Source organism: Seriola lalandi, unplaced genomic scaffold, assembly GCF_002814215.2.
Source record: "Seriola lalandi dorsalis isolate HSWRI2012SDOR001 ecotype SW California unplaced genomic scaffold, Sedor1 jcf7180002054923, whole genome shotgun sequence".
Lineage (NCBI taxonomy): Eukaryota > Metazoa > Chordata > Actinopteri > Carangiformes > Carangidae > Seriola > Seriola lalandi.
The window spans coordinates 817,702-831,357 of record NW_019525475.1 but is presented as its reverse complement, the minus strand read 5'-3'; the positions used below and the strand labels follow the sequence as shown (position 1 = coordinate 831,357).

The window sequence follows — 13,656 nt, the reverse complement described above, 5'->3', positions numbered from 1 at the left end:
AGAAATAGTGCAGTGTTGTGCAAGTACTTTATGTTACTATGTAAAACAAACACAAACAAAAATACATATTTAACTGTAACAAAAGTCATTAAGATAATATTTTGGTACGTCATTTCTTCACAAGCAGCATTAGAGCAACAAGACGAAACTGCATTGATTTGTGGAGGAACACGTGAGACTGTAAAAACTGGTCGGTTTATTGATTCATTCCCACGTCACGGAGAGCAAACGACAGCTCAGCTCCCACAGCTTCTGCGCCAGCTCGTCGTTCTTTCCATCCGCCGAGCAGTTCGCCGGAGCGCAGTCACTGTTGGCAAAGACAAAGATCAGCGACTTTTTATTTACTTTATAATCAAACTTTATTTTATAATTTACTTCCTGCACATGTCTGTCCTTCTCCGTTTTCTGCTCCTTTGTTTTCTGATACAAAGGTTTTATTGTCAGGGAGTTTTTTTCCTTATCTGAATCAAAGGTTTAAGGACTGAGGGAGTAAACAGATTGATAATCGAAATAAACTTAAGAAGTTCTCTCTTTAAATCACTGTGGCCTTGCGTGTCTCTAGCATGTCGCATTAAAAACATAAGATTTGTCACATTTAAAACATAATTTGAGCTTTAAATTGTTACTTACTTGTATAGTTTACATATTTGTGTCATTTAAAAAAATTATTTTTATGATGTTATTTTATATTTCATATTTAGTGCTATAGGTTACCATGGTAACAATACTGGGAGAACAAGTCAGACCGGGCTTGTATCCCCCAGGTGAGTGAATGAAGATCTGTGAATATTAATATATTAATGTATATCCAATCTGAGAGAGAAAGTAATCATATAGATTTACAGAATGATAATCTGCGTGTTTTAATTAATCTTTATCAGTATTTATAATTTAATTCTTCATCATTAGTTTCATCTCATTAGTATTTTAAGTTTCCTTTTATTATGTTTTTCCTTCAGGCTGAATTGTTTTATTCAGACCGGGTTTGTCTCCCTCGGATCCTGAAGCGTTGGTAAGCAATAAAAAAAAAAAAAGTCAGTGAATCGACATCGGAGCTCAACATCGTCTTCCATGCAACACAGAGACTGCAGCCGTCATGGTTTTCAATGTAAAAGAGATTTAACGTGGGAATTTTGAACTGTATATATAAATATTCAGGAGCAGAGTGAACAAATGTGGATAGTTCAGGATCAGATCTTGTTGTGTATGCATATAAAAATAAAAAGGACCTGTAGTATCCACCGCTCTCTTTCTCCAGCGACGGCTCCACTGCGCAGTAGATGGTCGTCTGAGCTCCCTGGGAGGAGTTCTTGGTGAAGGGGGTCGCCATCTTCCACAGGATCTGCTGGGGGCCGTTCAGATGACGCCATAATTCCGTCTGGACGACTCCAGGGTGGAGGGAGTACGTCGTCACACCCGTGCCTGTGAAGGAAACAAAGTGAATGAGCTTTCAAGTTTGAAGGAAATGAACGAACCAACATGAAGGAAGCAAGATAGGATGAAATAACAGATCCTCAACCTTCGAGTCGTTTCGCCAGCGAGCGTGTGAAGAGGACGTTGGCCAGCTTGCTCTGGGAGTAGGCTTTATTCTTGTCGTAACTCTTCTCGCTGTTGATGTCCTCCAGGTTGATGGAGCTCCAGTTGTGAGCCATGGAGGACACATTGACAATCCTGGCTGGTGCCGACTTTTTAATCAGGTCGAGCAACAGATACGTCAACAGGAAGTGACCTGGAGAACGAGGGGGATATGACGTTAGAGAAAGCAGAGTAAAAGATAGTGTATCTTTTGAGGGATTGCAGCAAAGGTGATCTTTAAGAAAAAATGTTTAATATCAAGAACCAACTGTGCTTTAAATGGATGGTCAAACCAAGACTTTTCTCACGTCTAAAATTCTGTCACTTGTGGAAAATTTAAAAAAGTGAAAAAGTGAATCTCCAGTAGAAGTGGCTGTTGTAACAGAAAAACAGCTGGTAAAAGGTTTGGCAAAGTTAATAACAGTGCATAACATATTATCTTATATTGCACCTGGTTTTACTGCACTAATAAATCCCATTAGGACCCAATAGATTAATCGCTAGGCTGTTCGACAGATATTTAAAGTTTCAGATCTTTGATTAAACGTACACTCAGTCGTCATCATGACAGAAAAGAAAAATTATAACTGCTCAGATGAAAGAACATTTTAGTAGTTGAGTATATTTCAGCACCAGGTCTGAAACTACCAAAGGTCAGGAACAAACTGGGGACAACTTTAATGTGTTGACAACAAATCAGATAAGAAAATTATTTTAGCAAACAAGGACTAATGGGACATTTCAACAAAAAAAAAGCTGGAGACTGATTCATCCAAGTTTAAAACTGTTGATTATATTCCTATTTTCACTCTGCGCTTTAATTTCAAACATATGAAGCTTTGAACAAAACACACTTTTGACTGAACCTTTGACTTTAACTGGCAGCGTGTGACTCACACCAGTGTCCAGGTTGTCTGTGCAGGGGTCAAGAGGCAGAGCAGTGACGACATCCGAGCAAGACGGCACAAATCATAGTGACCGAGTTTGCGAACAAGGAATTTATTAAAACTGTGGCGTTAAGACTGTTCTCTGTTAAACCTTGGCAGAATGCAATGTTCTGACAGCAGCGCGTAAAACTGTTTTCTTTATCTTCCCGGGAGACAGTTTGTCTTATCTGACATCAGCACAGCAACCTCTAATTATATCAACACCGATCAATATTTAACAGAAAAAGGATTTTACTGCCAAATACTGATGCACAACAGATACAGGGAAGGGGTTTGACACTTAAGTAAAGTAGAACATGTTCCTCGGTTATATGTATTTGCAGTTAAATTCTGATATTTGCAAGTTAGCTTGTTTTGATATCAGTAATTTATGGTTTTAATGTGAATCCATTAAAAACAGTGAGAACATGAAGAAAGTATTATTGCATTCAAGCTATTCTGTATCGAGGAGGAACACAAAGCTGCCAAGTGGGAGGTCAAACAACGCCTCCTAGTGGATTTTAAGTGTAAGTATAGAGACTGGTGCAAGTGTGTTAATTAGGGAACCACAGGTGTAGATAACAATTTGATGGTCAAATATAAATAAAATGCGGAAAATCGGGCTATTTTTAATGATCTTCACCACACAGATAAAATGGTTTAATTTACCCATGTGATTGACACCGATCTGCATCTCAAAGCCATCTGCTGTTTTCCCATAAGGACACACCATCACTCCAGCGTTGTTGATGAGGATGTTGAGTTTCGGTTCTCCTGTAGAAAAAGAACATCAAGAAGTTTGTAACGCTGCGGCTTTTTAAGACCCTTTTTCTAAGGAACAGCTGTTTTTTTGTTGTTGTTTTTTTACCGTTGTTGATGGCTTCAGCGAATTCCCTTATCGACTTGCTATCTGCCAAGTCCAGTTTCATGCAAAGGACATTTTCGCTGCCCGAGCTCTCGATGATTTCCTTCACAGCGGCTCCTGCTTTCTCCATGTCCCTGCACGCTATGATGACCTTTGCCCCTAAACAGAGAAATAAAAATAAAAAAGCAGTGAAATACAACAGAATAATACTGCTTCTCTGTATGCACACACACTCACACTCTCACACACACGAATCAATAGATACACAAGTAATGAATAAGTGAGTGGGTGGAGAGCACCCTCTCATGACAGAGGGTGTGCATTACTCAATGTTTACTATAGGCAGGAGGTTTTGTGATTGCATTCTAATGTGGAAAAGGAAATATTCTGGTTTAACAGTGTGTGCTCAATTTCACTTTGCTTTCATTTGGCCATTTGAAATCTTCCATATATCCAAGGGGTTGTGAATAAGTTTTTTGAATTCTCAGTGCTGCACATTGAAATCTGGAGTAAAGAAAGTCACATTTTTAAATATTTTCTGGTTAACTTTCATGATCTTATTGTATAAATGTGGGTATTTAGGGGAAACGAGTGCATATAAGTTTTAATTTAAACATCTTTTTTATTCTCTTTTTAAGCAGAACCTCTGTTAAGACTAAATTAAACACTGATGCATTTGAGAAATTTTGGATTATTTTGTTAAATAAAAAAGCTGCCTGGAAGTATTTTTATATTCCTCCTTGTCAGCCACTGGAAATACATTTTGGACATATCTATAAAATATTAAAATATTAAATCTAATTTTTCAGGTGGGCTGGTTCATTGTACTCCTCTAATCTGTGGATCTAAAATTCAAAATCTCCTTTTATGAAAAACAAAGGAAGGGTTGAGCAACTTTTTTTTTTTTTTTTGATTTCTAAGCATGACAAAGCAAAAAAAGTCATATCAAGTCAAACTCACTCTTTCTAGTGTTGACTCACCTCTCTTGGCCAGGTCGATGGCTGTCTCTTTGCCAATACCCGTGTTGGCCCCGGTGATGACCACAGTTTTGCCATCTAGCTTTACATCAGAAGACCAGGCGGCCCGGAAGAAATTTCTAGAAATATTGAGAAATCACTTTTTTTTTTTACTGTCTGAGCCAGTGAAACGGGTTTGATTTGACAAGACTTTACTTACAGAGAAACAATATTTTCTTTCATACAAGCCGCAGAGAAAAGAGAAGCTATGTCAACACACTGACAACACCAGGGCTGTATTTATCACTAAAGATGAAATAAAAACCTAAAACTACAGGTTGGTCAGACAGTTGTGTGTAAAGACAGTCCTCACCTTAGCGCCTGCATGTCACTTTATTACAGCAGTCAGTCCCGACGCGACTAAACCTGAACACCTGAAATCAAATCTTCAATTTCCTTCTTCTTCAATTTTTCCAAATAAAAACCTCAAAACCTCAAACTTCTTCAAAAAGCGTCACCTGATTGAGTACTGGTGATGCGGAAGTGTCATTAAATGTATTCTACTAATGTTGGAGCTACTGCGATTTTTAGCCAATCGGATCCGAGGCTGTCGCTCTCGGAGAACGCTGATTGGTTATGGTTTTCAGATCGGGCCCGCCCTCTGCGGTGTGTGTATTCGTTTATGAATGCGGGCTGCGCCGGATGGGTGGGGAGTCCGTCCGTCTAATAAAAAGAAAGTACTTTTTTTTATTTATGAAGCATTTGTAGCATTATGGCATAAACAAAAGCTAACCGGAGTCAAACCGGTGTAGGTTAAGGCTAATTTGACCTTATTTGAAAATAAAATAAAATATAAAATAAAATAAAATACAATTAAATAAAATAGATAATTATCAAAAAATAAAAAAATATATAAAATATAAAATAAAAATAATATAAAATGAAATAAAATAAAATAAAATAATAAAATAAAGTAAAACATTTTGAGTTTGGAAAAATCTGCTAATGTGAAACAGGCCTCACAAAGAGAGCTAAGACGACGTACAATCAAGAATTGTTGATTATCATAAAGCTGAAAGGGTTACATTCATCTCAAAGAGCTTACATATTCATCAGTCCACAGTCAGTCACAGACAAACTGTCTATAAATAGAAATTATTTACTTCTGTGGCTACTCTCTACAAGTGTAGTAAAGACACAACTCAGAATGATCAGTGAGGTAAAAATGAAGCCCAGAGTAACAGCTAAAGGCTTGAAGGAATCATTGGAGCTGGTTAACAACTCTGTTAAGAGGAGTCGAACAAACACAATTCATGGCTCATGGTGCGTGGACACCACAGAGGAAGCTGCTGCTCTCTAAAGAAGAGAGCAGCGTGACTCTCCACAACACCACTGGGAATATGTTTTGTGGACTGATGAAACTCAGGCTGAATTGTTTGGGAAGAACATGCAGCACTGCGTATGTTGCAAAAAGGGAAAATATCATCCCAAAGGTGAAGTGCAGTGGAGGGAGAATCATGATTTGGGGCTTTGCTGCCTCTGGGCCTGAACAGCTGAATGTTGTCGGAGGGTAAAATTAATTCAAGTTTATCCAGGTCTCTTACATGATGACGTCAGGGTGGCTGTTCACCTGCTGAAGCTCAGGAGAAGCTGGTGATGCAGCAGGACAGTGACACTAAACATCAGACAAACCACCCGTTGCTCTATAAGACGAGTGGTCCAAAATTCCTCCTGAACATTGAGCAGCTAAACAAAACACTTGTTTGAGGTTACTAGGTGCCAAAGCAGGTTCAACCAGTTGTTACAACCGAGGGTTTGTATATTTTTTTCCACCAGCATTGTGAATGTTTTAGGCGTGTGTTCAGTGAAGACACAGAATAACTGTAACTGTTTGTGTGATATTAGCTTGGGGACATTGTGTTTGTCTGCACTTGTGACTTAGATGAAGATAACATCTCATTTTATGACCAGTTCATGCAGAAAATGAGTCCTGCCACTGAGTCGAGTATTTTCAGTCTCTCAGTTGTTTTGTAACTTGTAACTCCAAGTCTGCATCTGGGTCCTTCATCTACCTTGTGTCAGTGTTGGGGAATTAACAGCTGACAGCAGGAGGACCGAGACAACGTGAACTAAATATGCAACAGACAACACCTGATTAAAACGGACATGGTAGTAGTATTTGTCCAGCTGAGTTGTGCTGCCAGTTTCTAGTCTAGACACAAAATGTTAAAGGTTGTAGGTATAATTGGGAAAATGTACTTAAAGTATTAAAAGTTCTAGTCTAGAACAATGACACCTATATTATACATTATACATTATCCTGACTCGTACATCAATGTAAACTGGTTGAGGTTGAGGTAGTGTTGAACTCTTCTGTATAGGGCCTCAAATAATGATTATTTTTCTTTATAGATCAATCTGCAGATTATTTTCTCAATTTATTGATTGATTGTTGATTTAAATTAAGAAAATTGTTGCAAATTAATTTTTTGTCACTCAATTAATTGTTTCAGATGTAGCTCTGGGTAGTTTAATTTGTTTGTAGTAAGAAAAAATACAATATTACTCAGTACAAGTAATTCAACTCAAAAACTCAAAAAGTACAGAACGTACTTAGTTACATACGTAAGAATCTTTTAAGGGTAAATCAGAGTCAAACAGTCAGATTCTGGTTTCTACTCAGTTTCTTTCCACTGCGTCTTGGTTTCGTTGTTCAGTCCTGGACCACACATTTTATATAAAATATAGTCTGCTTAAAGTAAAGTATGATAAGAGTAAATACAATTATTATAAATGAAAACAAAGAATCCCCTCCATATCTTCCAGGGCATGTTATTCCATGAAAATGTAATTTCATTTCATTCAATTTATGCTTCGGCCTATAACATGCACTTGGTGTATTTTTCAGTTGTCATCACTGTGTATTACAGCATATTTAACCAATATATTGGAACCAATTTATCATTAATTATTATTGATAAATAACATCATATTATATTCTATAAATGAGCTTATAGATAAAAAACTAAGGGGGAAAAAAAGAGAGTAACTAACTTAGATAAAGACACTAACAAAAGCATAGACATGCGCATCCCATGATTCCACTGTACCGTGCGTCTTTCTCCAGCAGGTGGCAGCCAATGACCATCTACCTGCACGCAGTAGCCCGTGTTACTGTGTTGCGTCTATACACAGATTAACAGGTTGGTATTTGGGTAAATCGTGTCCTTGGCTCAGATCTCACTCTGCTGGCAAATCATTTGCGGGAAAGACAAAATACCTAATCACCCATCATGCTCTCTGCTGAGTTCACAACAGCGCAATGAATGGTTCATTCATACTTCACAGACGTGATTACAACATACAGTTGGATTACACTGTAGACAGCAGGTCATTAGATCAGGAAACACTGTTGCGGGCATCAGCTGATTGTGCGTAAGCAAACATTTCCTTCCCTTTTCTCCAGCAGACCACTCAGCAAAGCAGTGTGGAGGAGTGTGTGTGAGTGTGTGTGTGTGAGTGTGTACATGTATGTGAAAAAGACAGATAGAGAGAGTGTCTTCATGTGAACAATCAGAGGGAGTCTAAATCAAGCTTGTTTGTGCTTATCCTGATTCCATGCCCCCCCCCCTCCTTTTAACTTCCCTTTTCATGTTTATTTAAGCAGAAAGTGCTGGCAAGTAGTTGTTGCTTCATTTTTCATATACTGTATTACAACATCTGACAGCGCAGATAATAATCTGGTGAGTGCCACCCTGGTTCGACAGATGAATTAAAACACAAACTGAGTTACGTCATTCAAAGTGAGATAAAAATATCCGAAATCTCTTTATTTTTATTCTATTATTTATTCATATTTGTGCCACAATAACAATAATCACGTCATTTTTTTCATGCCGTATGTTTGCTGTTGTTGATGAGCTACTGTTTTGTCATTAGTGGTTCGGAAACATTAGACATAACAGTTTACCTAAGCTATTACTGGCGCCGCATTAGCAGCTTCCCAGAAACCAAAGACAATGGAGACGCAAGAGGATGCGCTCCATAAACTATGAGAACAATCCATTAGCTATAATGGGAATATTAACATTACTTTGGCAGATGGTGAGTGAGAGGATGCAGATTTTTATTTTTATACAGACGGAAAAAAAACAAAAAGTAAATATAATCCTAACTACTAACTCACCCCGCTGCGGCTCTAATCTCATTTCCCAGTGAACGTTTGCACCGACTGTGAAGGGATTCCCTTTCACAAGGCCAAAATCATGTTTTGTGAGGCCACCGTGACCTTGACCTTTGACCTTTGCCTCTCAAAATCTAATCAGCTTATCCTTGAGCCCTAGTGAATGTTTGCACAAAATTTAAAGAAATTCCCTGAGGGTGTTACAGAGATATCGCGTTCACAAGGCTAAAACCGCGTGTTGTGAGGTCACCACAACCTTGACCTTTGACCTTTGACCACCAAAATCTAAGCAGTTCATCCTTGAGTCCTAGTGAATGCCTCTGCCATATTTGAACAAGTTTCGTCCAGGCCATACTGAGATATCGTGTTTACGAGAATGACACAACCCGAAAACAATACGTCAGATCTTACTTTGAAATTCTTTAAATTCCTTCTTCTTCTTCTTCTTCTCTCAAATTGAAATAAAATCCATGTTTGTCTCGTTTCAAAAGTGTCACTGCTGTACACGAGATACCTTCACTAAGTCTGCTGCCAGTGTGTGCGCACTGGACAGTTCAAGTTACAGCTAAGATATCTACTCGTCTCAGACTGAGATTCAGTGTGACCACAGAGAGAGTCTCTCGAATGGATAGGCGCTTTAAATATCTCGACTATTTAATGTAGTGATCACATCCACGACAGCTCGAGGAAGGAGATTTTCTCATGACTTTGTTCAAGACTCAGACTCAGACTGGGAGTTCCATAATAAACCATCTAAACATAGTGATTTTGAGAATCACTGGGTTTGAGGAAAAGAGAAAACCTCTTTTTTTTTTCTTGCCCTCTGCTGCAGGTCAGAAGCAACGCTGGCAGAACGAGCAACCGTAATGTTGACATTATAACAATATCTTTCCAAGGTCACATGCCTCAGCGCCTCCCCTGACACAAACACACACACACACACACACACACACGCAGGCGACCAGCAGTCTGAGCTCTCATCTACAAAAAAAAAAAAAAACCCTCAAATTATCTGAAGCTGTGGGAGACACACGATAAACATCTCCAAGCTTCCTCATCTGCTGCCATCACCTTTACTGTACGGACAAACCCTCGCTGCTTCATCCATCACTCATCTTTCTGTTTAGTCTGCCTTTGTGTGTGTGTGTGTGTGTGTGTGTGTGTGTGTGTGTGTGTCGCCTCTCCCTCTCCCTCCACCCCCTGCAACGCTTCTGTATTTGGTTTCTCACCCTCTCAGCCTCCCTCACCTCATCGAGTGGTTGCGTAACACATAAACGGTGCCATTCATTTTGCTCAGGCCGATCCCATCTCCGACCTGTAATGGCTTTTTCAACTGCTGCAACATTTCCCCGAGATACAAATCTATACCTTCATAATTACACCCCTTTTATTTATTTTTTTTGAACAGTGGTGTTGTTATACACCAGATGACAGACCCCTTCATCTGACCAGACACACTGCACCATTTAGCTCGGCCACACCGGCTCCCTTGATGATCGGGCTCGAGTCTTTTTCTCAGAGCCTTCGTTTTCTCTGGAGAAATCGAACTGGAAGGTCATTTAAAGGTTGTTGTGGTTAGTCTTTTTAGAGGAATGAAAAGTGTTTCCTCCCTCGTGTATGTAAATCATACATCATGTTAATGATGAGAAGAAGAAAAAGTTACACAACACATCCGTGTTTTCTCTTTGAGCTCTTGTGATATCGAGGTTTAAATCTTGAGATATTTGTTTATAGATATCTGCGTCGAACAACAAATGTAATGAAAACGGCATTTAAAAAACAACAATCAACAGCTTTCTCTCTCTAGGAACAGTGTCCCACTTACTCTGCTTAATCCACAGAACACAGTGTTTCTCTGTTGTTAAATAGGTGAAGTGAGCTAGCTGGGAAATGCAGCATAATATTTTTAAGTCTGGTGGGTTAGTAAGTTAAAATGAACTTCCACGCACGTGTAAAACTTGCAAAATGTGGTGTCAAATCTTACAGTATTTTTTTGTAGAATTAAATATTCATTGCTACATGCTGCAAGGTTGGAGGCGTCAAGGTAAAAGTTTGGACATGGTTCAGTCACATTTGCTCTCACGTAAACAAACAGCCCCACAACTATCGTCATTCAAATGTAGTAAATAAAAGAAATGCGCAAATGTCTCATGTAAAATAACAAAAAGTTACGAAAAGCCCCTTGTGGCCGAAATGAGTACTACAGAATAAAACACTACATCACAAATTGCAACAAAAATAAATTAACAGATAAATAAAATAAATACATAAATATCACATGCCTCTCAGAGCTTCTTTAAGAAACAGAAAATATATATATTTTTCGGGGCCTTTAACTTGCCCTTACCTTACTGACCTCTCTGCCACAAGAGATGCACCAATGTCCTCCACCTTTTGATCTTCACCGTTTCATCTTGGCGGCGCCGTGCATCGTCGCGAGCCGAGCCCTGAAGTCACTTTGTGTCTCTCGGAAAAATTGGGAAACAAAAGAACAGCATCAGCATCAGCGTCTAGGTGCTTGTGGTTTCAAAACAGACCTAAAGCCGTTACTCTGCTCCGCTCTGTCCATTAAAGGGATATAATTCAAGAGAGATGCAAGATGGCACTGTGGTGAATTTAGGTTGCGTTGCCCTTTGAAGGTGAGCAGACAGTCATTAGTGCCCTGCTTTGAGCCGCAGGAAACCGGCATGCGGTGCTATTTATAGAGCTGTCTCAAGGAGTCAATACTGAAAGAGTTGTGTAAGTGTAGTCTTTTAGGGGACAGGGGCAGTCTGCTTTAATGGCTGCTTTATGACATTTAGTATGAGACACAGTATCGTGTTTCAGTGTAAAAGTCTGGGAGTATCACTTTATAGCGCAGAACGTGAGATAACGTAAGGATGTTTTAGTTAATGAGGCAACTGTAACTCGTTGACTGAGGAAGCGCCACATTGTTGACAGCTCTCGATGGCCTGTACATAAATAATAAACTCTAATACGATTTGTTTAGTTTTCCTTTGTTTCAGCTTTGTAACTCCATCGCCTGCTCGTGCCGCTGACATCCATCTTTGAGCTGCTCAAACTGCAAGTAGGTCAAGGAACGCTGAGAGCATTTGAAATGCCAAAAGGTTGGCACACTTTTCTTTTTTTTTTTTGTTAACAAGGCACCAAAACACCAGCCAGAAATCTCAGCACTTTAGCAAAGAAATGATCTTTACCTTAAATGATCCTTGTACCTTAAATGACTTCTGCTGGGATCTGTAATTGTTCTATGATCTTTCTGCAGCGTACCCTTTCACAGGTATGTACCGTAACTGATCCTGTACTATCTTTACATGTCCTCGCTTCATGACAAATTTATTTTACTTGTCACTGCAGATGTCACCTTTGCCAGATACTGAATGTGGGAGCGGCACTCTAACTATGTCATTATGGCCATTAGATCCTAATGTATTACTTTACACAACCCTGCGCCCACATTCACCGGCATGCATGTCAAACCTTATCAATAGTCTTTACGTTTACTACCTCCAGAATGTGTCGTTTCTGTTAAACTGTAACCCTCTCTCTTCTTCTTGAATCCAGTGCCAGCCTCCTCATCCTGCAAACATATCAGGTGTGGTTTCAGTAAGTGCGAACTTTATCTCCGACCGAGCGCCGAGAGATCAGCAGTAAGTCTTCACAGTCAGCCCCTTCAGCACTTGAGCAACTGGTGTCTGCTGCAGTAAATCTGATCCCTGAGATGCACTGATGACCTTAACAGGATCTCTAGTAAGTAACAACAATAAATGTTATAAAGGAATCATTTTGAGTCAAGGGGTTTGCCCTGTTGCATCCACTATGTGACATGAGACACTGAACACGAATAATTTAAAGTGTTAAAAGTGTAATAAATTGTGAAATTTATCCGTATCTGTTTAGGACATGATATCCTCTTTCTCCCACTTCTATTTTATTTTGAAAATAGTGCAGGAAATAACTATGAACGGAGGTTTAAATTAAAAGTCTGTTTTTATTAGATATTATACCTTGATCATCATAAACAAATTATTATTGTTGGTTGGATAAACAGAATTACAGGTTGATTTTTGTACCTAACAAAAAACAAAAAAAACAAAAAAACAATGACGTCTCCATGTTGCACTCCGCCATCTGGTCATTGATTCCCGTAACAGGTTGGAATGAAAACAGTCTTTCTTCAGTTACTGCAGTGATGCTGATGACTGAGAAACCCAAGAGAAGTTCCAGGCAATAAGTAAGGTCCAAAAAAGAGACGGAGAGAAAAGAAAGACAGCAGTGTGAGGGGAAAACCTATAAAATATAGGTAGCCAGGAATAAGTGTTGGGTACCTTCTGACTGACGATCATCAGGGATGTGGCTCTGCCCTGGAAGATGTGATGGAAGCAATGGTGAATTTAATAAAAGGTGAAAAGAGCAAAGGAAGTGAAGGATGAAGGATGACGATGGAAACTAAACCTCATGTGTGATATTCAGAATAAAAGACGGATCATAGCCTTGTTTTATTTTACGATCCATTTATAGTCATTTTAATTGCGAGGAAAGCACGAGCCAAATTTAGAGCTTCTGGCTCCCTGGATCTTCTGTCAGGTGGGAATTACAAATGAAATATGAAAAGCAAAATGTGACTGAAGCAGATTCTCTTTCAATCCGTCTAAAATAAACTCAGCATCTCTGATCCCTCCTCAGAAAACCTTGTTGGATGCCAATCATGAAGCTGGCACATCACTGGATCTGAAGATGGTGTGTTCACTGCTTCCTCTTGCGGCCCGATACTTCCCAGCAGAGTTTACAGTGCTTATATAAGTCTAAATGTAGAACAATTTACACCTTAGCCTGTTTGTTGTTGTCCATCCTGCTCTTGTCATTTGACATTTATATCTCGTAACTCATCAGCAGAAGGTGGGAGCAGCATGTTATGTAATATACAGTATGTAATATATGTAAGGTTGTAAAGGCAACCATTCTCTTCAGCAGCTGTTACTTTATTTTCACGTCTCTTTAAAACGAACAATCACTCATTAAGCATCAGTCGTGTGGTTTCCTGTGAGCGGCCGGCGTCTTGTATCCGCAGTGGTCGGGGTTTAGACAGAGCCGCAGTGTAATGACAGCTGCAAGCTCTCTGATAAATGAACCCTGAAGATCCCTGATAAA

At 39.2% G+C, this 13,656-nt stretch overlaps 2 protein-coding genes across 3 annotated transcripts in view; both read right to left on the bottom strand.

Moving 5' to 3' along the window:
• LOC111673643 (uncharacterized) overlaps positions 1 to 12,249 on the bottom strand; it is a 23,192-nt gene extending 10,943 nt beyond the window's left edge. The window contains exon 1 of the mRNA XM_023431475.2: positions 10,862 to 12,249. The gene's annotated coding sequence lies outside the window, so the exon portion shown is untranslated. The remainder of the gene's footprint in view (positions 1 to 10,861) is intronic.
• On the bottom strand, positions 177 to 10,940 carry rdh12l (retinol dehydrogenase 12, like). Of its 2 annotated transcripts, none has more exons than XM_023431478.2 (7): positions 10,853 to 10,940; positions 4,347 to 4,462; positions 3,370 to 3,525; positions 3,171 to 3,275; positions 1,520 to 1,729; positions 1,230 to 1,422; positions 177 to 307 (listed from the first exon to the last, which is right to left on the bottom strand). In XM_023431478.2, the coding sequence occupies exons 3-7, from the start codon at positions 3,494 to 3,496 to the stop codon at positions 205 to 207; spliced, it is 738 nt and encodes a 245-aa protein (XP_023287246.1). In that variant the 5' UTR covers positions 3,497 to 3,525; positions 4,347 to 4,462; positions 10,853 to 10,940; the 3' UTR covers positions 177 to 204. The 2 variants fall into 2 exon arrangements, with proteins under 2 accessions (XP_023287246.1, XP_023287244.1); XM_023431476.2 differs by lacking the exon at positions 10,853 to 10,940 and adding an exon at positions 4,696 to 4,869.
• Positions 12,250 to 13,656: the final 1,407 nt, after the last annotated feature.

Bases quoted from the DNA above. Each gene is read 5' to 3' on its own strand.
- rdh12l (XM_023431476.2), bottom strand. The intron at 3,276-3,369 runs GTAAAAAAACAA...CTTTTTCTACAG, and splicing joins CGCTGAAGCCATCAACAACG to GAGAACCGAAACTCAACATC. The intron at 1,423-1,519 runs GTTGAGGATCTG...TTTCCTTCACAG, and splicing joins GCTGGCGAAACGACTCGAAG to GCACGGGTGTGACGACGTAC.